General features: G+C 48.8%; 2 protein-coding genes across 2 annotated transcripts; both read right to left on the bottom strand.

The window, feature by feature from the left end:
* Window positions 1-5,109: 5,109 nt before the first annotated feature.
* LOC121436570 (neuropeptide-like protein C4orf48 homolog) lies at window positions 5,110-6,872 on the bottom strand. The gene is made up of 4 exons (XM_041636581.1): window positions 6,763-6,872; window positions 6,418-6,567; window positions 6,152-6,240; window positions 5,110-5,227 (listed from the first exon to the last, which is right to left on the bottom strand). The coding sequence occupies exons 2-4, from the start codon at window positions 6,539-6,541 to the stop codon at window positions 5,162-5,164; spliced, it is 279 nt and encodes a 92-aa protein (XP_041492515.1). The 5' UTR covers window positions 6,542-6,567; window positions 6,763-6,872; the 3' UTR covers window positions 5,110-5,161.
* Window positions 6,873-10,269: 3,397 nt separating this feature from the next.
* On the bottom strand, window positions 10,270-11,744 carry LOC121436488 (peptidyl-prolyl cis-trans isomerase FKBP1A-like). The gene has a single exon (XM_041636446.1). It carries the CDS (start codon window positions 11,719-11,721, stop codon window positions 11,395-11,397), a length of 327 nt encoding a protein of 108 aa, XP_041492380.1. The 5' UTR covers window positions 11,722-11,744; the 3' UTR covers window positions 10,270-11,394.
* Window positions 11,745-22,616: the final 10,872 nt, after the last annotated feature.

Genomic DNA, 22,616 nt, shown 5'->3' with positions numbered 1-22,616 from the left:
AGATCACTTAGATACTGGAGGGGCCTGGCCCACAACCAGAACCTGGGAGCAGGTGTGGAGAATCCACCACCCAGGGTCCTCAGCGCGAGAGTGCTGGGGAGGAGAGGGACAGGCTAAGGAGGATTTGCCTCAGTGGGTTTTCAAAACACAGGTGCATATCTGGGTCCCGGCTGTGACCTTCCAGAGCCCTGAAGCTAAATCTCTAGAAATTTCAAAGGGACACACTAATGGTACCTGAACAGGCTGAGACCCCTGACCAGCAACACTGGCCTCTTCTGGGTCCTGAGTTTGGCTGGGTGGTGTGCAGGAACTGTGCCGGCCTGTGAGGAGGTTCGGGCAAGCTGGGAGAAGAGGAGACTGGGCATTGAGGAGAAATTAGGTGAAGCCGAGTAGGTCTGACTTGAGGGTCACTGGGGACGCTGAAGCCTTAGAGGTAACAAAATAGTCTAGCCTCTGTAGGGGCTCATTCCAAACCCCGAACCGAGCTTCTCCTTCGCTGTTCTACACCGCAGGCCCAGGGGCCAAGGCTCGCAGCAACGCGACCTTGATAGCCCTTCCTGTTCTGCAGAGGTCCCCTCCGCTGGTCGGACTGACTACGCCCTTCAGTGCCCCAATCTTCCTTTAACCGTGTGTACACCCCATCCCCGGTGGCCATGGTGGAGGCCTGTGCTGTGACCAACTAGAACACATCATAACCGTCTGGAAGTGTAGAGGGACCAGGACTGGGGTCCAGGCACAGCCATTAAGAAGGGCTTGGAGACCCAAAGACTTTGGGTTGCACAGACAGCGGGGCAGTCAGTGGCCCTGGTTAGCCTGGTTCCTCCTCTGTCGTGGGGCGCCCTCTGCCGGTATCCCTTAGGGCATTCCCGGGTGGCATCAAGGCCCTTTCTGATAAAGACCCAGCCTGGAGCCACTACCTCTCCTGAACTCCCTGCACCCTCCTCTGTCTGGGTCTCCAGGAAGACTCTGGAGACGCAAAATTGACTTCCTCACGCCCTGCTGATGAATAATCCTTCCAGGAGTCCAGAAGCGCCTGCCTACAGCTAGGCAGGGTTGAAGACCTCTGCCCAATTTCAGAGACAGAAATGGGGGCGGGCGCCCTAAGCCCTTACACCTCAACATCGCGGGTAGGGATGTTTCCTTAATTGGGCCACCCTCCACCGAGGGTGTGTCCTCTAATGATGTTGGGGACAGATAACTTATCCTTGCCTGGCATGGCTGCCCCAGGGTCTATGTGGGGGGAGGATGAGCCAGGCACTGGAAAGCACAGCCAAAGTAGTCCTGGAAAATGGTATAAGCTGCTGAGGCCTGGGGGAGGACAGAAGCCTTAAGAGAGTAGAAGAGTCCCCCCCCCAAAAAAGAAAAAAAACAAGCCCAGCATGCCACTAACAGATGTCACCAAATGGGAATTCTGCAATGACGTCTCGAGGTCAGAGGTCCTGGAGTCCCAGACTCAACCTGCCTAGCACTCTGACTGTAAAACGGTCTCCAAACAACCTCAGGGGCTGCCTCTTAGGAAAGCCACCCCAGAACTCCCCCTCTCAAGAGCCACATGGCATCACTGCGGCGGCAAAGTGAGCATACTTAGAAAACCATACCTACCCCGCCAAGCATCCTTCTAAATGTAACCTGAGAGTCCCCACACTGTGTTGGGCCTGACCAATTCAGTCACACCCAGCCATGTGCTAGGGTGAGGACATATGCTAATAAAAAGAAAAACAAAACGGGGCAGCGGGTGGCACCTGCCTTTGATCCCAGCATTCAGGAGGCAGAGGCAGGCAGATCTCTCTCTGTGAGTACAAGGCCAGCCCGGTCTACAGAATGAGTTCCATGCCAGCCAAGGCTACACAGATAAGCCCAGTCTTGAAAAAACAAACAAACAATCAAAAGAAAGGAGGAAAAGAAAATAGTCTAGTATCCTTTAGGAGCCACCTCTACCAAAGTGGGGGGGGGGGGGACAGGCATAGTGGCTCCAGGCACTTGAGAGGTGAAGACAGAAAGACCAGGAGTTCAAGGGTGTCCTTAGCTACCCAACAAGGAGGTGAACAGCCAGAGCAACATGAGGCCCTTCCCCCCCCCCAAAAAAAAGGAGGAGTGATAAGGGCTGAATTGTGAAGCAGGCCACAGAAGCCAAGGGGGTAGCTTAGGACAGCAAACAGTACATGCAAAGTCTTTGAGGGGTGGGGGTGACATTACAGATGGAGTAATTCAATAGAATTATTTTCAGACAAATTGACTCAGAATTTCCTTCCTGAACACCTTTCTGCACAGGCGGCAAAGGGTGGAGGGCCTGAAACCTAGAAAAAGGTGACTCTGCCAGAAGAGAGAAAGGTAGATAGTGTTATGTCTGGTGGCTTGGGTCGCAGAAGTTAGCTAGGGGTAGCAAGAGAATGAAGGACGGTAAAGCTGGATCAGGTGGGGTCCTTCCTCACTTGCCCTGGAACCGGGAACCTCAGCGTGTTTATTAGGTACAGCACAAGGGGCAGCAAGTCCCTGTCAGAGCTGTGTACAGGTCGTAGTTTCAGGCTGCAGCTGCTAGGCTTACACACGTCTGCGAATCATTATCAACACTCACACACAAACTCCACACATTCTCTCCGGACTGCCTCTGCTCCCGAGAGGGCAGCCAGCGTGGGGATGCACATCTGTCTGGGACCAGGAACAGAAATCCAGGCAAATAAGAGATATCCTGTGCCGTGCCCATGGCTTGGGCTCAGTGCCGGACATAAGCAGCCAACAAGGATCAGTTAGTCCAACACTAAATCCAGGAGAATGAAAGGTACCTTAAAGAAAATGCATGCCATGTGCCTGGCCATATGCTGAGCTATGATTAGTCCTTCCGAATGCCATATTGAGCTAATGTCAAACAGGAAAGCTGCACCGGAGCTCCAGGACAGTGCAGAGGCCATTGGCCTTATGCAAGCCTAAACTTGCCAGATGTCTGTGCTGTGGACCCCTCCATCTCTGCTCCTTCTCAGAAACCCAGGGCAAGCTCACTCACGATCGTTGCTCAAGATCACCAGAGCCCAAAAATGCCAAATCTGTTGCTAGTCTTGGTGTTTGCTAACCTCAGCAGCATGAGGTCCCCTTCTTCCCACTTCATGGCTGCTCCTCCTACTCTGAGGTCCCTCACTGTATCTGTCTCCTCCGCTCCTCTCTTCGTCCACACTCAGGCACGGAGAACTCAACAGTTAGCTGTCCCACCCTTCTTTCCCTGGTGCTTGTCCAGGTATAGTCTTACAGCTGCAGTGACCTGCCCCATCCCAAATCCTCCTGTTTTCTTTTCATTCACTTCCTCTCTTCTTTTTTGGGACAGGGTTTCTCTGTGTGGCCCTGACTGTCCTCTATGTAGACCAAGCTGGCCTTAAACCCAGAGATCTGCTTGCCTCTCCCTCCTGTGTGCCAGGACTAAGGTTATGTGTCACATGTCACTATGCTCCACCTCTGTTTTCAAGTCTTCTGGAATCCAGCCACTTCATTCCAGCTGTTCTCCATGGTGGGTGCAGCCATTTCCCCAAGGGCCTGTATTATCTTCCACAGTCATCTAGAGGTTCTAGCAACCATAAGCACCCTGTTCACATAGACCTAGATTCTGCTGGCTCAAAACCACGCGAAGGCCAGAGAGATCAGTGGCTAAAAGTGCCTGCAAGGCAAGCCTACCAAACTGAATTCAATCCCTGGAACCCACAGTGGAAGGAGACAGCTATCTCCCCAATTGTCTTCTGTGCACATGCATATGTGTCTGTGCATGCACATGCACATGTGCGCGCACACACACATACACACATACATTTTACATTTTAAAGATACCACAAAGCTCCCAGGATACTCACCTGCCAAGCTGGCTCTACTCTTCCATTCCCTTGCTTGCTGCAGCCCCCAGACTCCTGCAGGACAGGCTGGATCATGCCTACCAACCTCCAGACCCCTCCATCCCACCTTCCTGGACGATATCCCTACTTTGTCCCATAGGCATGTCCCTAAGGGGACCCTACTCCATCCTTTCTCTGCTATTTGTATCAAGGGCTAATAGCCTCCATAAAATACAGGACAGTTAATCTTGAATTTAGGGTAAACAGTACTTTTGGTGTAAGTACATCCCACAAACGTTGTATAAAAAGTGTTTCTGTATTTGACTTGCTAAATCTGGCAACCTGCACCTAGAACAAGGTTATACTTCTGGCCTCTCCTACAACTAGGAATGGCCAGGGGTGAGAGCAACCAATGGGACAGAAGTATACTTCTACGTCCTCTGCTCAGGGAGAACCCAGAGACCTGGCTGGTGCAGCACCCCTGGACTGCGGTCTCAGCTCTCCTCCAACACGCTCCACGGTGGGGTGGGGTGCTAATCAAGGAACCAACACCCAGATAAGCCAGTGTTGTGCCTAGGGTGAGGCAGTCCAAGGGTGGGGGAAGAACCTTTGGTGGCACACGCCTTTAATCCCAATACTCAGGAGGCAGAGGCAGGCGGATCTCTGTGTAAGTTCAAGGCAGCCTGGTCTACAGAGCGAGTTCCAGGACAGGCTCCAAAGCTACAGAGAAACCCCCAGAAAACAAAACATAAAAACCTTTGCACAAAGTTTCCAATAAAAGTAGAGAGCTATACTCACTTTGCCTGAGCTTTGCCTGCTAAGCATTTAGCACACTTGCGCAGATGTGAGAGGGGCCACTAACTCCCATCCAGAAGTCCTTGGTACCCAGGGGCCAAGGGCAAGTCTGCAGATGGACCCATCTCAGCTTCCCCTCCTGGAAACGGCGTTTACCCATTGCCTGCTGCCCACTGCTGCTCCCTTCTCTAGAAGCCCCAGGTTAGGGACCCAGAGCTCAGCTTCCAGAAAGCCATGCCCACCCTAGTACAGAACCTGGGGAACTCAGAGGAGGTGGGCATTATCAAGATCCCCTGGCCTGCAAACAAGGGCAGGCTGGCTGGCACGGGTCTGAGAAGTCTAATTCACTGCAGTGACAATGTCAGTAGGGCCACATGTTTGGATGGACACCCAAGTGCCCCTTGGCACGGGTGCTGCTGGGGGACAGGGAAACCAAGATCCAGAGAGGGTTACAACAGGGCAACAGGAGCGGCTCTGATGGCCAGAGCAGGGACACGGGACACAGGCATGCTAGCAGGCATTTATTGACAGGGAACATCACTGGCCGAGGATCTTCAGCGTCCAGCCGGCCAGCAGGCACACAGAGCCCGGCGCTCAGCCTGCAGGAGAAGGGTCTCCGTCTGCAAAAGAACCAGAATATGCGGGTAGGACAGAGTTCTTTTTTTTTTTAAACTTTTTATTTATTTAACTTTATTATGTTCGTTGGTGTGAAGGTGTCAGATCTCATGGAACTGCATTTTCAGACAGTTGTGAGCTGCCATGTGGGTGCTGGGAATCGAACCCGGGTCCTCTGGAAGAGCAGTCAGTGCTCTTAACCGCTGAGCCATCTCTCCAGCCCCCAGGACAGAGTTCTTAATGGACACCTTCCTGGGCCTTCCTGGCTTCTTCACTGTCACCACTGCCCTGCTGGGGCTTCAGGCCTCCTCACCTGGCCCCTCAGGTGCCTTATCACCCCCATTCCCTCCAGAGTGGCTGCCGATGCTGGGGTCCCTCCTTATACCCATCCCCACTCTAGTCTTCAACTCACACCCATCACTCAAAGCTCCTCCATCATGCACCCTCTCTTCACAATCCACAAGAGGAGCAGAGGCCTCACTGGAAAGTGGGGAGAGACCCCAGCGTTGGGACTGTGCCCTTTCCTTCCTCCCATTTCCAGGAATTCTCTTTACAGAAGTCAACTCCCCAGGGCTGGAGAGCTACAAGTTCACCCAACCGGTGAGGACCCAAGACTCCAGGACACACACCCAGATCTCTGGTCCTACCTAGCTTTCCATTCCTCACACACCATAGCCTCTATGCCCAGCCTTAGTTTCTTCTTCCTACTCTGGGCTCCTTTCTCACGGGAGATCCGAGTTTAGTACACAGGCGTGGAATACACTATCTACCACAAGTTACAGGACAGAGTGCCCTGAGGCCTCGGCAGAGGTCAGACAGTGCGCTGGGCGTGGGGGCGTTTCCAGGTGAGATCTCCCAGATCCCTAGAGTGGCTAGGTCTTGGGATGCTTACAAACCAAAGCCAGTCCTCCCTGGCCTTCTGTACTCACCCGCGCGTCCAGGCTGTAGGCCGTTTTCCGTAGGTCCTGAAGGGCGCGCTGCATGAATTCAAACGCGTGGCAGTCCACACACGGACGGCCTGCAAGGACGGGGGTCAGCATCATGTGAGGGTAGACAAACAGAAGCCCCAGCCAGGTCCTAGCCAATTACCCAGCGGCGTCCCAGTCCCCGTCGCCTGCCCTCTAGTTCCCACCCAAGAAGTGACCCGCGCAGGAAACAAAGACGCCTCCCGCACGCCCCCTCCTCCAGCACCTACTCTGCGCGGGGACAGCGCTCCCGGCGGCGGACTCGGCGCGGGCGCCTAGCAGTGCCAGGCTCAGCAGCAACAGCAGCAGCAGCAAAGTCGGCGGCGACAGCAAGAACCTGGGCGCGGGGGCCATGGCCGAGGAGGGAGCCCGGGACCGCCCTGCAGCGAGCAGCACGGTCAGTGACGCCGCACACCAGGCTGCACCCGATCCGGTCCACGGGCGACGACACCGGCCCCGCCCACCCCCGGCTCGCGACCCACAGCCCAGCCCCACTCACGCGTCCTGCGAACTCGGGTACGCTTAGCCCGGTACCACCCTTCCCAGGGCCTCGTGGACCCCCACCTCGCTCTTACCGCGGTTCACGGAACCCCGACCAGCAGCGCGGGCGACTCAGGAAGGAGGACGGAGTACGCACCGCGACCCGCACGCGCGCATGCGCCCAAGCCGACCCCACCCGGGTCCCCGACGTCGTCGTCATGGAAACACCGCGGCCGCGCGCGCCTGGCGCAGGCTGCTCCCACTCTGCGCGAAGCTTATTAGCGCAGGAGCGCAGCGGAGGACACGGGAGCCGGGCTGCAGGGCGCCTACCGCGACCTCCCCATTATGGCCGCACGCTCCGTGCTCGGCCAGCACCTGCGGTGATCAAATGCTGACCGCCGCCGAATTTGATTTCCCGCTCTCCGGGACCCACGCGTGTGGGAGACTAGCGTGGGAGCCAGTCCAGAGCCTGCCAGGAACCGCACACCCAGGCTGAAGGAGTGTCCTAACTGGAGCGTTAGCGCCTCACGGTGGGTGCGGGCAAGCCTGCAGTCAGGAAAGAGCCACACCACACTGGTTTGTCACTGTAGTGCCCTGCACGTCGTGTCCTCACGGTGTCGAGGAGAGGAGCTCACCTTCCCTCGTAAAGCAAGGGCTCTAGTTAGACTTGCATCTTATGGGATTGGCCCAAGTGAGTCTGTTTCATTCCAGGATCTAAGCTGACCATGACCAGTAGCCACGCTGGGGGGGAGGGGGGGATCCAAGAGAGCCATTTCCTTCTCGCCCAAGCACTGTACACGCACTCTTCGGAAAACCCGCTGAGATTGCTATTCAAACCACACAAAAGTGACCCCAAAGGTCACCAGTAACAGGAAGGAATGTGCCCTTCAAGAAAAGCCTAGTTTGTTCTAAGCCAAGTGAATGCCAAGGTTGGAAATGCAGATGCCGGACAAATTGGTGCTGCATCTGGCAGGCGGGACCTCTTCTATAAACGGTATCTGGTTTTATAGTTGGGGGACACTGGTGATCCATTCTGAGAAACATATTAGTCACCGGGATGCCAAGTCAGACAGCCAAGTTAGAGTAACCATCAGAGGACTTAAGTAAGCCTGAGGTCATTTTGGCTCTCGGGCCCCACAGTCACCACCGGACTCCATGACCGTTGCAGTCATCAGCTGAGGCAGTATCCTCAGAGACCTTCATAGCTCATAACTTACATTAACCTGTTTCTGTTAATCTGCATTCTGCCACACTGAGGGCCAAGGCCAAAGTATAGTAGTTTGGCGGTCATAAATATCCCATAGCATCAGTGGCCTCTATCTTTTTCAACTCCCCTCATCTTTTTCATTTGTTTTCGGACAGAGTCTCACTATGTAGTGAGACTGGCCTGGAACTTCTGCCCGCCTCTGCCTCTCCAAGTACATGATAAAGGCCTATACCCCTATGCCCAGATCCCCTTACATTTTATGGAGTAAGCTGACAGTTGTGTCTGGTAGCTCTCGAGGCCTGGAGGTTGGGGGTGGTGGGATTTGTAGCAGAGACAGTTTGGCCGTCAGGATGTTTACCAGTATCTAGGGCATGCAGGACTGTCTTGGAATCTCTAGGGACTGAATGTGGGTGGGGGCCACCTACTTAGAGAGAGGTAACCGTAGTGTGGTGTCCTGGGAGCGAAGAGATACAGGTGTAGTGACATTCAGGAAGCTGCCCCATTGGCTGTGCCTGTCTGGCTGCAGGATGTGGTGTGTGAATCTGGGAAGCATGCTGCCTAAGGTACCCCAGGGAGCTCTGGAAATGGGTCCTGCCTGAAAAGTAAAGCCTAGCAGCCTTCCTCACTCAGAAAGGCTTCTACCTCTCACGGCCGGGTAGGATTTGGGGCATCTGCTCTGGAGACCTTCGCGAAGCCAGACCAACTGCTGCATACTTGCTTTGGGCTCTGTCAGGGACTGTGACCCTAGACTTTGAACATACTGTTCAGGTGCCCACTCACGCTTGCATGTGCACATGCATAAGCTCTCACACACACGCTCACACGTGCGCACACACACACACCACCTTGCTCCAGCTCTGTCTCTGGATCTTGTCCCACAACCTCTCCGAATCAGCTTTCCCAAAGGATCCTGGTATGTCTGTGGGAATTACCTGGAATCGAGATTTGGCAGGAATTGGGAGCTGGACAGATGGCTCAGTTGTTAAGAGCATTTGTAGCTCTTCCAGAGGACCCAGGTTCAATTCCCAGCATCCACATGGCAGCTCACACCCGTCTGTGACTCCAGTTCTAGGGGATCCAATGTCTTCTTCTGGCCCCTGTGGGCACCAACCTGCACATAGTTTACAAATGTACATGCAGGCAAAACACCTAAATACATAAAATAATCCTAAACACAATTTAAAATTTTTTTTAAAGATTTGACAAGGGTTTAGTGGTACATACCTTTAATTCCCACACTTAGGAGGCAGAGACAGGGAGATTGCTATCTCCTGTCTGGCATAGAGAGGTCCAGGTCAGGGCTACATGGTGAACACCTGTCTCAAAAAACAATTTTTTTTTCAGGTTGAGGCTAAAACGGGTAGGGTAGAGTAGGGGACAGGGACTCATGCATTGGCTCCTGGCAGACAATAGGGCAGGGAAGGGAAATGAGAGCTAGGGTGGGGACTTCTGACCTAAAAATCCCTGTGGCAAATCCCAGGTGTCTGGTGTCTCCACTGTCACTCCCTGCACTGAACGGAATTGGGGGCATAAAGAGTAAATGCAGCCTCTTCCCACCCACACTGACATGCCCAGAGGCGTGTCTTTTTGATGTTGGGGCCAAAGAAGGGGAAACATACCTCTGGTGGTTTCATGGCAAGCACCCATTTGGTTTGTAGCTGTGACCAAATCATGACCACGGAGTGGTCAAGAAAAAGTGAAATACTTACCAAAATTAAATCAAGACCAGATAAGCAAGTTAAATAGACCTATAACTTCTGAAGAAATAGAAACAGTCATCAAAAGTCTCCCAACCAAAAAAAGCCCAGGTCCAGATGGTTTCTGCTCAAAATTCTACAAGACTTTCAAAGAGGAACTAATACCAATACTTCTCAAATTATTCCACACAATAGAAACAGAAGGAACATTGCCAAACTCTTTTTTTTTAATGTTTTTTTTAAATTATTTATTTATTATGTATACAATATTCTGTCTGTATGCCTGAAGGCCAGAAGAGGGCGCCAGACCTCTTTACAGATGGTTGTGAGCCACCATGTGGTTGCTGGGAATTGAACTCAGGACCTTTGGAAGAGCAGGCAATGCTCTTAACCACTGAGCCATCTCTCCAGCCCCTGCCAAACTCTTTTTATGAGGCTACAATTACCCTGATACCCAAACCACAGAAAGAGAATTACAGACCAGTTTCACTCATGAACATTGATATAAAAATACTAAAAAAAATACTGGCAAATCGAATCCAAGAACACATCAGAACCATCATCCACCATGACCAAGTCAGCTTCATCCCAGAGATGCAGGGATGGTTCAACATATGAAATCTGTCAACGTAATTCACCATATAAACAAGCTGAAAAATAAAAAACCACATGATCATCTCATTAGCTGCCGAAAAAGCTTTTTTTTTTTTTTTTTGAGAAAAGCCAGCATAAAGCACTTTTATTGCAATAATAAAACTTGAAACGCATTTGTGGTGCAGAGGGCAAGGGACAAAAGCGTACTTTCTCTCACCAAATCACTACACAGGACAGCAGAGGGTGAGAAGGAACTGAGGGAGGAAAAGCCAGAAAGCCAAGATTAGCAGAGAGAGCCAAGCATCAGAACCCAGGAGATGCTGAAGCTGTGATGACCAGCATCATCTTCTTAGAGAACACTCAAGGATTTGTAGTGACGACTGGGCGTCCATCGGGTGGTGAGTCTACAAACAGCACCTTCAATTTAAACTTTCCATTAAAGTTCTTAAAATTTAGGAAGTGGAGCTTGGATAGTTACAAGATTACAAAAGTCCTGAAAATCCATTAGAAAAACCATAGGATGAAAAACAAATTAAGCCAGGTCACAAAGAAGGCTTCAAAGGTCCCTGTCGACCCAGGGACAGGGACTGTAGTGTCTAACACAGCAGTAAAGGGACCTGCTTTACAAGGCAGACAGTTTCAGAAGGTGGGAGGGCTGTCAAAGGCTCGCTCCCTCCCTTCCCACTTCAGTTTGGGTAGGGCTTTCAATTTAACAGGACTTCCCACACTGGAGAAAAATCCAGCCCTCAACAGCATCTCGAATCTGCTATGGCTTTGCAGCACAGCAGCAAGAATGTCTTAATATATAATAGATAAATTTTTCATCCAAAAAATTAAAATAAAATAAAATAAAAATTCTTGCAAATCCCACCCCCAACACCAATTCCTATTCTAAAGTTAACCCATCGCTTGTGCTGTTAATACTTGACAATATACTTCATTGGAAACCTAGATCTGAAAGACTTAAATTGAATCTTCACCCCAAAACAAAATAACTTGAGGTTTATGACATATAGTTTAGGTCAACACACATACAGAGAAGGAAGAGGACATGGAGGTGTCCGAAGCAAAGCCGAGTGACGGAACACATTCAGTCGGGTAGGTGTCTATACAAAGAGTGGTGGGCATCAGGAAAAGCTCCACATGGATTCATGTGCACCCGTCTGGAGGTACCAGATCCCTCCATGGCAGATCCATGTGCAAGGAGCTAAGGGAGGAGGCCACTTCTGTCATTCCAGTTTTAGAAGCTCCACATCGAAGACCAGAGTGGCATGTGGTGGGATGATGCCTGGGTGCCCAGTGGCTCCATAGGCATAATCTGGGGAGATTGTCAGTTTGTCTCTCTGACCCACACTCATCTGGGCTACCCCTTCTTCCCAGCCTCGGATCACCTCCTGATTCCCTAGCATAAACTTAAAAGGCTTGTTTCTGTCCCGAGAGGAATCAAATTTCTTTCCATCTTCAAGCATCCCCGTGTAGTGCACCACGCAGGTCTGGCCGCGCTTTGGGAAGGTGCGCCCGCCTCCAGGAGAAATGGTCTCCACCTGCACTCCCATGGTGGCGGCTGCGGCGTTGGCGGAGGAGGTGGAGGAGGAGGAGGAGGAGAAGGACGTGGGCGGTGGGGCTGCGGGCGGTGTGCAGCCGGAGCAGACCTGGCGGCGATTCAGCCCGAAAAAGCTTTTGACAAAATACAACATCCCTTCATGATAAAGTGAAGGGTAAGCCCAGCCCAATGGGGGGCATGTTCGCCTCGGGCTAATGTTTACGTATAAATCTGGCAGGTGTGAACCCCGCTGGTCCTTTTTTTTGTATTTCCTGCCCATTGCTGGATCCCTGGTGTTGTAAGCTATTCCTTCATTAAAATTTGCTGTTTCATATTAAGCTAGCCTGGTTAATATGCCACATACAATAAAGGTCTTGGAGAGAGCAGGGATACAATGAACATACCTAAATATAATTAAGGCAATATACAGCAAGTCAACAGCCAACATCAAACTAAATGGAGAGAAACTCACAGCGATCCCACTGAAATCAGGAACAAGACAGGTTGTCCACTCTCTCCATATCTATTCAATATAGTTCTTGAGGTCCTAGCTAGAGCAATAAGACACCAAAGGGAGATGAAGGGGATACAAATTGGAAAAGAAGAAGTCAAACTCTCACTGTTATGGTTTTCTGTCTTTTTAAGAGACGAGCCATGCCCACTCCCTCCCCCATCCACTGAGGCAGGTTGATCTTCAGCTTCCAGCCTGAGCTCGCTCTCTTTTCCATCTTCCTCTTCGCTTCTGCCTCTCTCCCCACTTCTCTGCTTCCCCCCTTCTCTGTCTCTTCTCTTCTCTCTCTCTCTGCCCCCTTCTCCCTTCCCCCTTTATAACCCCCTAAATAAATATCCAACCTCATTCTGCAAGTCGTGTCTATCCATGTCTCTGTCTCCTGCCCACCCACCATGTGTTTCCCTGCCTGGGACCAGCCACTGCTTGGGGACCAGCAGCCGTCTCTGCCTGGGGCTGGCAGCTCTCAGAGCTTGCCACCACATGGCCCACTACCACCATTTGAGACCTACAGCATTTCTGCTGCCTACTGCTGCCGGGGATCTTGTAGCATTTAAAAAAAAAAAAATATAAAACTCACTGTTTGCTGATGATATGATAGTTACATAAGTGATCCCAAAAATTCTACCAAGGAACTTCTACAACTCATAAACACTTTCAGTAATGTAGCAGGATACAAGATTAACTCAAAAAAATCAGTAGCCCTCCTGTACACAAATGATAAAAGGCCTAGGGAAGAAGTCAGAGAATCAGTACCCTTCACAATAGCCACAAATAGCATAAAATATCTCGGAGTAACTCTGGCCAAACAAGTGGAAGATTTGTATGACAAGAACTTTAAATCTTTGAAGAAAGAAATTGAAGAAGACATCAGAAAGTGGCAAGATGTCCCATGCTCTTGGGTAGGCAGGATTAACATAGTAAAAATGGCAATCTTACCAAAAGCAATCTACAAATTCAATGCAATGCCCATGAAAATCCCAGCAAAATTCTTCAAAGACCTCGAAAGAACGGTACTCAACTTCATATGGGAAAGCAAAAGCCCCAGGATAACCAAAACAATCCTGTACAATAAAAGAACTTCTGGAAGCATCACAATCCCTGACTTCAAACTCTACTATACAGCTACAGTACTGAAGACAGCCTGGTATTGGCATAAGAACAAACAGGAGGACTAATAGAACTGGATAGAAAACCCTGATATCAATCCACACATCTTCGAACGCCTGATTTTTGACAAAGAAGCAAAAAATATCAAATGGAAAAAAGAAAGCATATTTAACAAGTGGTGCTGGCATAACTGGATATCATCATGTAAAGGAATGAAAACAGACCCATATCTATCACCATGCACAAAACTCAAGTCCAAATGGATCAAAGACCTTAACATAAAGCCAGCCACACTGAACCTTATAGAAGAAAAAGTGAGAAATACACTTGAGTGCATTGGCATAGGGAACCACTTCCTAAATAGAACCCCAGCAGCACAGACACTGAGAGAAACAATTAATAAATGGGACCTCCTGAAAATGAAAAACTTCTGTAAAGCAAAGAACTCGGTCAACAAGACAAAACGACAGCCTAAAGAATGGGAAAAGATCTTCACTAACCCCACATCAGACAGAGGTCTGATGTCCAAAATATACAAAGAACTCAAGAAATTGGTCACCAAAGAACACATAATCCAATAAAAAAAAAAATGGAGTACAGACCTAAACAGAGAATTCTCAACAGAGGAATCTAAAATGGCTGAAAGACACTTAAAGAAATGTTCAACATTTTTAGTCATCAGAGAAATGCAAATCAAAACAACTCTGAGATTCCATCTTACACCTGTGAGAATGGCCAAGATCAAAAACACTGACGACAACTTATGCTAGAGAGGTTGTGGGGGAAAGGGAACACTTCTGCATTGCTGGTGGGAATGCAAGCTGGTACAACCCCTTTGGATGTCAGTGTGGCAATTTCTCAGAAAATTGGGAAACAACCTTCCTCAAGTCCCAGTCATACCACTTTTGGGTATATATCCAAAGGATGCTCAATTGTGCCACAAGGACATGTGCTCAACTATGTTCATAGCAGCTTTGTTTGTCATAACCAGAACCTGGAAACAACCTAAATGCCCCTCAGTTGAAGAATGGATAAGGAAAATGTGGTATATTTACACAATGGAGTACCACACAGCAGAAAAGAATAATGACAGCTTGAATTTTACAGGAAAATGGGTGGAGCTAGAAAACATTATTTTGAGTGAGGTAACCCAGACACAGAAAGACAATTATCACATGTACTCACTCATAGGTGATTTTTAAACATAAAGCAAAGGAAAACAACCCACAAACCACAACCCCAGAGAATTTAGACAACAATGAGGACACTAAGAGAGACTTACATAGATCTAATCTACATGGGAAGTAGAAAAAGACAAGACCTTCTGAGTAAATTGGGAACGTGGGGACTTTGGGGGAGGGCTGAAGGGGGGAGGGGAGAGGCAGGGAAGGGAGCAGAGAAAAATATAGAGCTCAATAAAAATCAATTAAAAAATTTTAAACAAGAAAAAGAAAAAGTGAAATAGCAGGCATATTAGTGATGGTCCTAGAACAGTTCCACTTCCAAACATGAGCCAAAGCAGCCCCCATGACCCTGCAGGCAACAGGGTCATCTGAGACCTGGGGTTTAAGAGGTAACTGTCCTGGGCAATGAGCAGTGTGCCGAGGAACTAGACATACCAGGAACAGGACCCCACAGGAAGCAAGAGAGGGCTGGCTTTCAAGGGACTGTGCCAAGAGATTTGTAAAAGGGAGAGAAAGGGGAAAACATCAAGAAATGGTAAACCTAAGATGAGACAACATGAGAAAGGACTCGGTGTAGTTGTTACACTCCCAGCACTCAGAAGGCTGAAGAAGGACAATCAAGGCCGGCCTAAGATAACAGGAGACCCTGTCTTAAACAAGCAAGGAAACACAACTAAGTTTGAAACATAACCAAACAGGAATTCTAGGGCAAAAGAACACAGTCCTGCTGTACAGTGTGGTGGTGCACGCCTTTAGTCCCAGCACTCTGGAGGCAGAGGCAGGTGGATCTCTGTGAGTTCAAGGCCAGGCTGGTCTACAGAGCAATATTCCAGTGCTCTGGAATATCCCTTTACACTGTGAAGATGTATCACTGTGGTTGGTTTAATAAAGAGCTGAACGGCCATTAGCTAGGCAAGAAGCGGTTAGGTGGGACTTATGGACACAGCGTTCTGGGAAGAAGAAAGGAGGAGTCTTCAGCCTGATGCAGGGAGAACAAGACGTGCAGGGGAGAGATAAAAGCCACGAGTCACGTGGCAACAAAGATGAGGAAAAATTCATTAATATAAATTCTAAGAGCTAGTGGGACAAGCCTAAGCTGTAGACTGAGCTTTCATAACTAATAATAAGTCTCTGCGTCACTTTTTGGAGCTGGCAGCCCAAAAGAAGAGCCCAACTACATTCAAGGACAGCCAAGGCTGTACAGAAAACGTCTTTTTTTTTTTTTTTTTTTGCTTTTTTGAGACAGGGTTTGTCTGTGGTTGTGGAGCCTGTCCTGGAACTAGCTCTTGTAGACCAGGCTGGTCTCAAACTTACAGAGATCCGCCTGCCTCTGCCTCCCAAGTGCTGGGATTAAAGGCATGCACCACCACCGCCCGGTCAAGAAACGTCTTTTAAAAAAGGAAAAATACACAGTCCCAAAGTCCAGCAGATGGGCTGGGGACAGGCAGTGGAGGGTCAAACAGAGACAGGGGCTAGTTAATAATCTGGACAAATAGAAGAAACAGGAGGCAGTCCCCACTCCCACTCCAGCGTACCTTCAGGGAAGACTGTGGGTCTCCCATGCTGTGTGTGAGGCTGAGCCTAAGGAACACTGCTCCATCACCAGCTGGGGCATCACTGGGCTTTGCCAGCAGCTGGCCATGAGGAAGGTGGAAAGGTCACTGCTGCCAGCACAGGAAAAGAGCCTGGTGTGCCTCCTCCCCAGAGGTGTGGCTAGCCCGGCAGAGTCAGGGACTCTGGTGCTCCACGCAGTGGGGACTGCCTTCCAGCTGCAGCCAGAACCAAGTTGAAGGTGACACTGCTGAGCCCCATTCCCTCTTGTAATTGATTTTCACTCTTTGACTCTTGTGGGGAGGCCACCATCCAGTCCCCAAAAAGATGCACAGAGGCTTATTCTTACTTAAGAATGCCCGGCCTTGATAGAGGTGGGCAGTCCTTGGGCTTCCCACAGGTCAGGGAACCCTGATTGCTCTTCGAGCAGATGAGGGAGGGGGACTTGATCGGGGGAAGGGGAGGGAAATGGGAAGCGGTTGTGGGGACGAGGCAGAAATCCTTAATAAATAAATAAATTTAAATAAAAAAAAAAGAATGCCCGGCCTTAGCTTGGCTTGTTTCTAGCCGGCGTTTCTCTTTTTAAATTTATTTCATATTATTGTTATGTGTTTGGTGTGAGGGTGTCAGGTACCCTGGAACTGGAATTACAGGCAGTTGTGAGCTGCCATGTGGGTGCTGGGAATTGAACCTGGGTCCTCTGGAAGAGCAGCTGATATTCTTATTCACTGAGCCATCTCTCCAGCCCCTAGCCAGCGTTTCTTTTTTTTTAAATATTTATTTATTTATTATGTATACAGCATTCTGTCTGGATGTTTGCTTGCAGGCCAGGAGAAGGCACCAGATCTCATTACAGATGGTTGTGAGCCATCATGTGGTTGCTGGGAATTGAACTCAGGACCTCTGGAAGAGCAACCAGTTCTCTTAACCTCTGAGCCATCTCTCCAGCCCCTAGCCATCTATCTTTTGCCTCTGGGCTTTTATCTTTCTCATTTCTGTATACATTTCCTTGTTTCTTTCTCCATGGCTTGCTGTGTAGCTGGGTGGCTGACCCCTGGAGTCTATGTTTAATGTTTACTTATTGCTATAAAAAGGAGGTCAGAACCTGCCCCATGGCCGAACTCTGGCTGTAGTCTCAGCTAGGTGATAAGCTTTTTTGTGCTCTGTGGTGATTTTTTTTTCTGGAATAAAGTTTGCTTCTGATTTTATAGACTTTGGTGGTCTGTCCCCATCATTGCGCAAACCTGGATCCAACACTCCCAAATAATCAACACGCGAACACCTTTCTTATAAATGCCAGGCCTTAACTTGGCTTCTTTCTAGCCAGCTCTTCTTAAATTATTCAATCTACCTTTTGCCTCTGGGCGTTTCCTTTTCTTCCTTCTGAATATCTTACTTCCACTCTGACTCCCTGGCTGACTGGGTGACTGGATGGCTGGGTGGCCGGCTCCTGGTGTCCTCCTCTCCTCCTTTTCTCGATCCTCTATCTCTCCTCCCAGAGTTCTCTTCTATTTATTCTCTCTGCCTGCCAGCCCTGCCTATTCCTTCTCCTGCCTCATTATTGTGTATTCAGCTCCTTATTAGACCAATCAGGTGTTTCAGACAGGCACAGTAACCCAGCTTCACAGCGTAAACAAATGCAACATGAAAGAATGCAGCACATCTTTGCGTCACTAAACACATGTTCCACAGCACAAACAAATGTAACACATCTTAAAGTAATATTCCACAACACTCTGTCAAGTTTTTCCACAGAAGATGGGGCTTCTCACAAGGGCCAAGCCCCCTCAGTGAGTCCTAAATTCACCCTCACAGCCCCTGAGGCAGTGTCTGTATCCTTTCTGCTCTCTGTGGTTTGGTATGTTTGGGAGGGGGTAGTAGGAGGATGGGTCCTTATCTAGAACTTTGGAGAGTAAGGGCTCAGAGTTATCTCCTGAACATACTTCCCCAAGAAGGGCACCTAAAGGCATTTCCTCTGGCTATCAGATTGCCCGCAGTTTTCTGCAGGGACTGTGAAAGCCAAGGGGAGGAAAACCTGAGCCACGGCTTGCCCTTGAATTCAGGTTTGCCCTGGATGAAAATGTCACAGGCTGTGGAGCAGAGCGGTTGAAGTTTAGTACCTGAGATAAATAGTGAGCACCCAGGGCTTAGAGCCACTGAAATACAGACTGTGTGCCTCACAGGTCCCTGGAATAGCACACCGGATGCCAGCCCCATGGACATCAGTGGAGGGAAGAAGGGAGAGACAAACTGTGTGGCTGGGCATGGTCACTGTGGCATATCTGCGTAGTTCACGTGGGGCATGGAACGAAGTTGTATAGCGTACATACCTGGATTAGCTACACTGAGGAATTAAAGGTATGTTAAATCACTAGGGTAACTGAGCCCTGATCAACAAACATTAATCTTAACATTTAAAATGGATTCAAAAAAGCTCGGAAGATGTTTCATTAAATAAAGTGCTTGCCATGCATACCCAAGAACCAGGGTTTGATGTCTAGCTCCTTATAACACCCTGGGTGGAGCAGTGTGTGCCTGCCATCCAGGACTGGCATAAGAACTTGGGGCACACTGACTAGCATAGCCCAACTTAATAAAGGAGCTCCAAGGTGAAGCTGTTCGCTATCCCGTACCCCTCCAAATAGAGTGCATACGCAATAAAGATGGTCCAGAGTCATTCTCAAACCAGCACAGCTGCCTGGTGTCTGGTCCAAAGGGAGCTCCAATTCTCCAAATAGCAGAAAACTGTGTGTGTGTGTGTGTGTGTGTGTGTGTGTGTGTGTGTGTGTGATTTCTGGGGTTAGATAAAGCGACACTCCTTAGAAACTTGTAAAACCAGTCCCCCACCTGCCAAAAGGATTTATTTCCCACACTCTGGGCAGAAGGAGCCAATGGCTACCTGCGTTTGCACATCAAAGCACATGCTGGGCTCCAGGCTCCCTCCACAGCACAAGTACCTAGTATACATTTCAAAGTGTAGGACAGCATCCTAGCCCTTCTCACCTCCCCAGGATTCCCTCCTCCCAGACACCTGTTTGTTCTCTTTATGATAGCGCGGGGGTTTCCCACAGAACACTATTCTCTCTCTCTCTCTCTCTCTCTCTCTCTCTCTCTTTCTCTCTCTCGTTGATTTTCTTTTACTCTAGCCCCACATTGGGTGCCAAAATGTAGTTGTTATTTTACTCTTTTGGCTTTTTTTTTGGGGGGGGGGACACCACTCAGTTCCCAAATTCGTCACACATGGAATCTTATTATTTCTTATAAGCGCCCAGCCTTAGCTTAATTTGTTTCTAGCCAGCTTTTCCTGTCTTAAATTATCCCATCTATCTTTTGCCTCTGGGCTTTTATCTTTCTCTATTTCTGTATAACTTTCTTTACTTCTTTCTCCATTGCTTGCTGTGTAGCTGGGTGGCTGGCCCCTGATATCCTCCTCTCCCTGTTCTATCTTGCTCTTTTTTTTCTTGTTTTTATTTATTTATTTATTTATTTATTTATTTATTTATTTATTATGTATACAATATTCTGTCTGTGTCTATGCTCAAAGGCCAGAAGAGGGCACCAGACCCCATTACAGATGGTTGTGAGCCACCATGTGGTTGCTGGGAATTGAACTCAGGACCTTTGGAAGAGCAGGCAATGCTCTTAACCTCTGAGCCATCTCTCCAGCCCTCTATCTTGCTCTTTTCTCTCTTCCACACTTCTCCATCTTTTTATACTCTCTTCCCCCCAGCCCCGCCTATTATTTCTTCTGCCTCACTATTGGCTGTTCAGCTCTTTATTAGACCATCAGGTGTTTCAGACAGACAAAGAATCACAGCTTCACAGTTTAAAAATATATATAACATAAAAGAATGCAACACAGCCAGGCAGTGGTGGTGGTGCACACCTTTAATCCCAGCACTTGGGAGGCAGAGGCAGGTGGATCTCTGTGAGTTCAAGGCCAGCCTGGTCTAAAAGAGGTAGTTCCAGGACAGGCTCCAAAGCTGTCTTGAAAAACAACAACAACAACAAAAAGAATGCAACACATCTTTGCATCGTTTAAACAAATGTTCCACAGCATAAACAAATGTAACACATCATAAAATAATATTCTACAACACTGTCCCTCTCTCTCTTTCACTCCCTATTCTATCTCTTGCTGTCCCACTGTCTCCACTATTCTCTCCCATCCCCCACTTCCTATTCCTGGCCAGGTTCAGTCTGCTGGCCCTGCTCAATCTACTTCTTTCTCCCTCTGCTCTGGACTCTTCCAGATGCCTCATCATGGAGTGATTGCCAGCAAATTTTTTACCACACCCCCTCACATACATTTGGTGCTGAATACCAGGAAAGGGCGCAATAGACCCCTTTCCAAACAAACCCAGCTGTTACAGGGAGCCCACAAAGGTGACCACTCAGACACAGTTTATAGGCAAGTGAACATCTTTATTGCATGAGTTACAGCTCAGATGGAAAGTTCTCCTGTCAGTCAGGAGCCAAGGAACACCACAAAGTCACACTGCACAACAAACCTTAATAGGAGATTTATTGGGAGGGAGAAAACCAGGAGGGTGGCTGCCTCTGCTTGGGTGAGAAACAGCAGAGCTGAACAGAAGGCAGGGCTTATATAGGGTTTCTCATGGGGGGAGTGGAACTCTTCACGGTGAAGCTTTCCAGGGTGGCAATTGGTGGGATTATAAGTCCAGGGCTTGGGCTTTTTACTCTGTAGGGTGGGGGCAGGGTCCAGCTGTTAGGACAGTGAGTGTTATGTGGATGGAACCCAGCAGTTGGAGGTCCTGGGGGGCCTTCTACTTGTGTGCCTAGAGGAGCTAACAATTATTCTAGCAAGCTGAGACTACACCCAAGTATTTGGGGACCACATATATTCCCAAGTACCCAGAGGACAGGGATTTTGAAGCCAGAATCCATATCCTGGCATCTCAGCTACTATAGGTGAATGTTTCAGGCAGAAACCATGCTGGGAATGGTGCATAAATATTTTGCAAATGGAGCTTTTTAGACAGCAAGGCCCTCTGGAGAAACCCATCCGTTTGGCAAGGCCCATGGAAACAGTACTGCAAACCCTTGCACTAATCCCAGAGAACTCACGGACTTCAGGCCTTTGTTCTTTCCCATGCTTATTCTTATGGTAATTCTTAGTTTTGCTTTATTGGTCATGATTGTGCCTGTGTTTATTGGGAACAAAATCCCCCACAGAAAAATTAAATTTCTCTGGACTCTTACAGAAACCAGTTTCTCAGGTCACCCCTGGCTGCCTTTGTGGCCATCCTGAGTAAGCAGGAGGAACTCGGTAAGGTTAATTATTATTGCTTATTAAATTCCAAAAGGAGATAATATGCCACAAAGAACTTAAGAACTTGGAAAATGGCTTCTTAAAAGATGACATTAAAAACTTATAGGCACACATAAGGAAAAGATATAGGACATGAAAGGTCAGACATTTCCCTGGCGCCAGGACATGCGCACTCAGATATTTTTCTAATACATCAATAAAGGCATCTAAAAATCCCAGTTCCCTTAAAAGAAAAGTACACACAGAAGCTGCCAGGAAGAATACTGTTGATTCTACGGCCATGAGAGGTAAGCTGCAGAGCTCAGCAAACCCACCTAGGTGTTTACTAGGGAGGGCAGGGATCAGGGAAGGAAATGCAAGGCGGCCCTCCTCAGTGCGCGCACAGATCCGGGGTGTCTACAGTTCACCGCAGGCAGCTCCGGGGACTGTGCCCAGAGTCTGGGGTGGGCGGCCAGTGTGTGTTCCGCTACTGTGCCACTGGTGGCCATCAGCAGCCGGCACCCGTTGGAAAATGCCAGAGACGGAATCATAACACCAACAACTAAAGAGTTAGGTGTTAATCGTTGCTATTTTGAGAACTTATAAAGAAGAGGGTTACAACTGTAGCCCATATGACAAAAAGGTCATGCAGATCTCTTAGAAACTGGTATACAACCGAGAAGGATATCCAAGGCACCATGACAATACTCTCATCTGGTTTTATATTGTTAAGAACTAATCACAGGGTTTAAATCTCTTACTTTGTAACCGCATGTTTGTGGCCAGCTAGGGCACAGTATGCATAAGATGCACCTAGCTAGATATAAACATTTGGCTTGCATTATAATGATATGGGGTAAAGGTCCATGACGTCAAGGGTGTGAAAGAAAAAGGGAAACCAAAGTGTTAATGATTTTTGGAAATGATTAAAGAGAAATGATTTGAGCCAGGCAGTGGTGGCACAGGCCTTTAACCCCAGCACTCGGGAGGCAGAGACAGGTGGATCTCTGTGAGTTCGAGGCCAGCCTGGTCTACAAGAGCTAGTTCCAGGACAGATTCCAAAGCCACAGAGAAACCCTGTCTTGAAAAACCAAAACCAAAAAAAAAAAAAAAAAAAAAGATTTGAAACTGCTCATGCTTGAATGCATCAGAACTTGTATAAATAGAGACAGCCTGAGCCAGTTGGGGCCATCAGTTTGAAAGACAACTGAGGTCGGACTCTTCATTCTTCGCCGCCGACTTTACACAACTGTCCTGGTACAAGAACAGCGCTGGAGCTGGAC

Source organism: Microtus oregoni, unplaced genomic scaffold, assembly GCF_018167655.1.
Source record: "Microtus oregoni isolate MIOR12 unplaced genomic scaffold, Mior012 000049F_ref0000343, whole genome shotgun sequence".
Classification (NCBI taxonomy): Eukaryota; Metazoa; Chordata; class Mammalia; order Rodentia; family Cricetidae; genus Microtus; species Microtus oregoni.
Note: the sequence above shows the minus strand (reverse complement) of the source record. Positions and strands in the feature narration are given on the sequence as shown.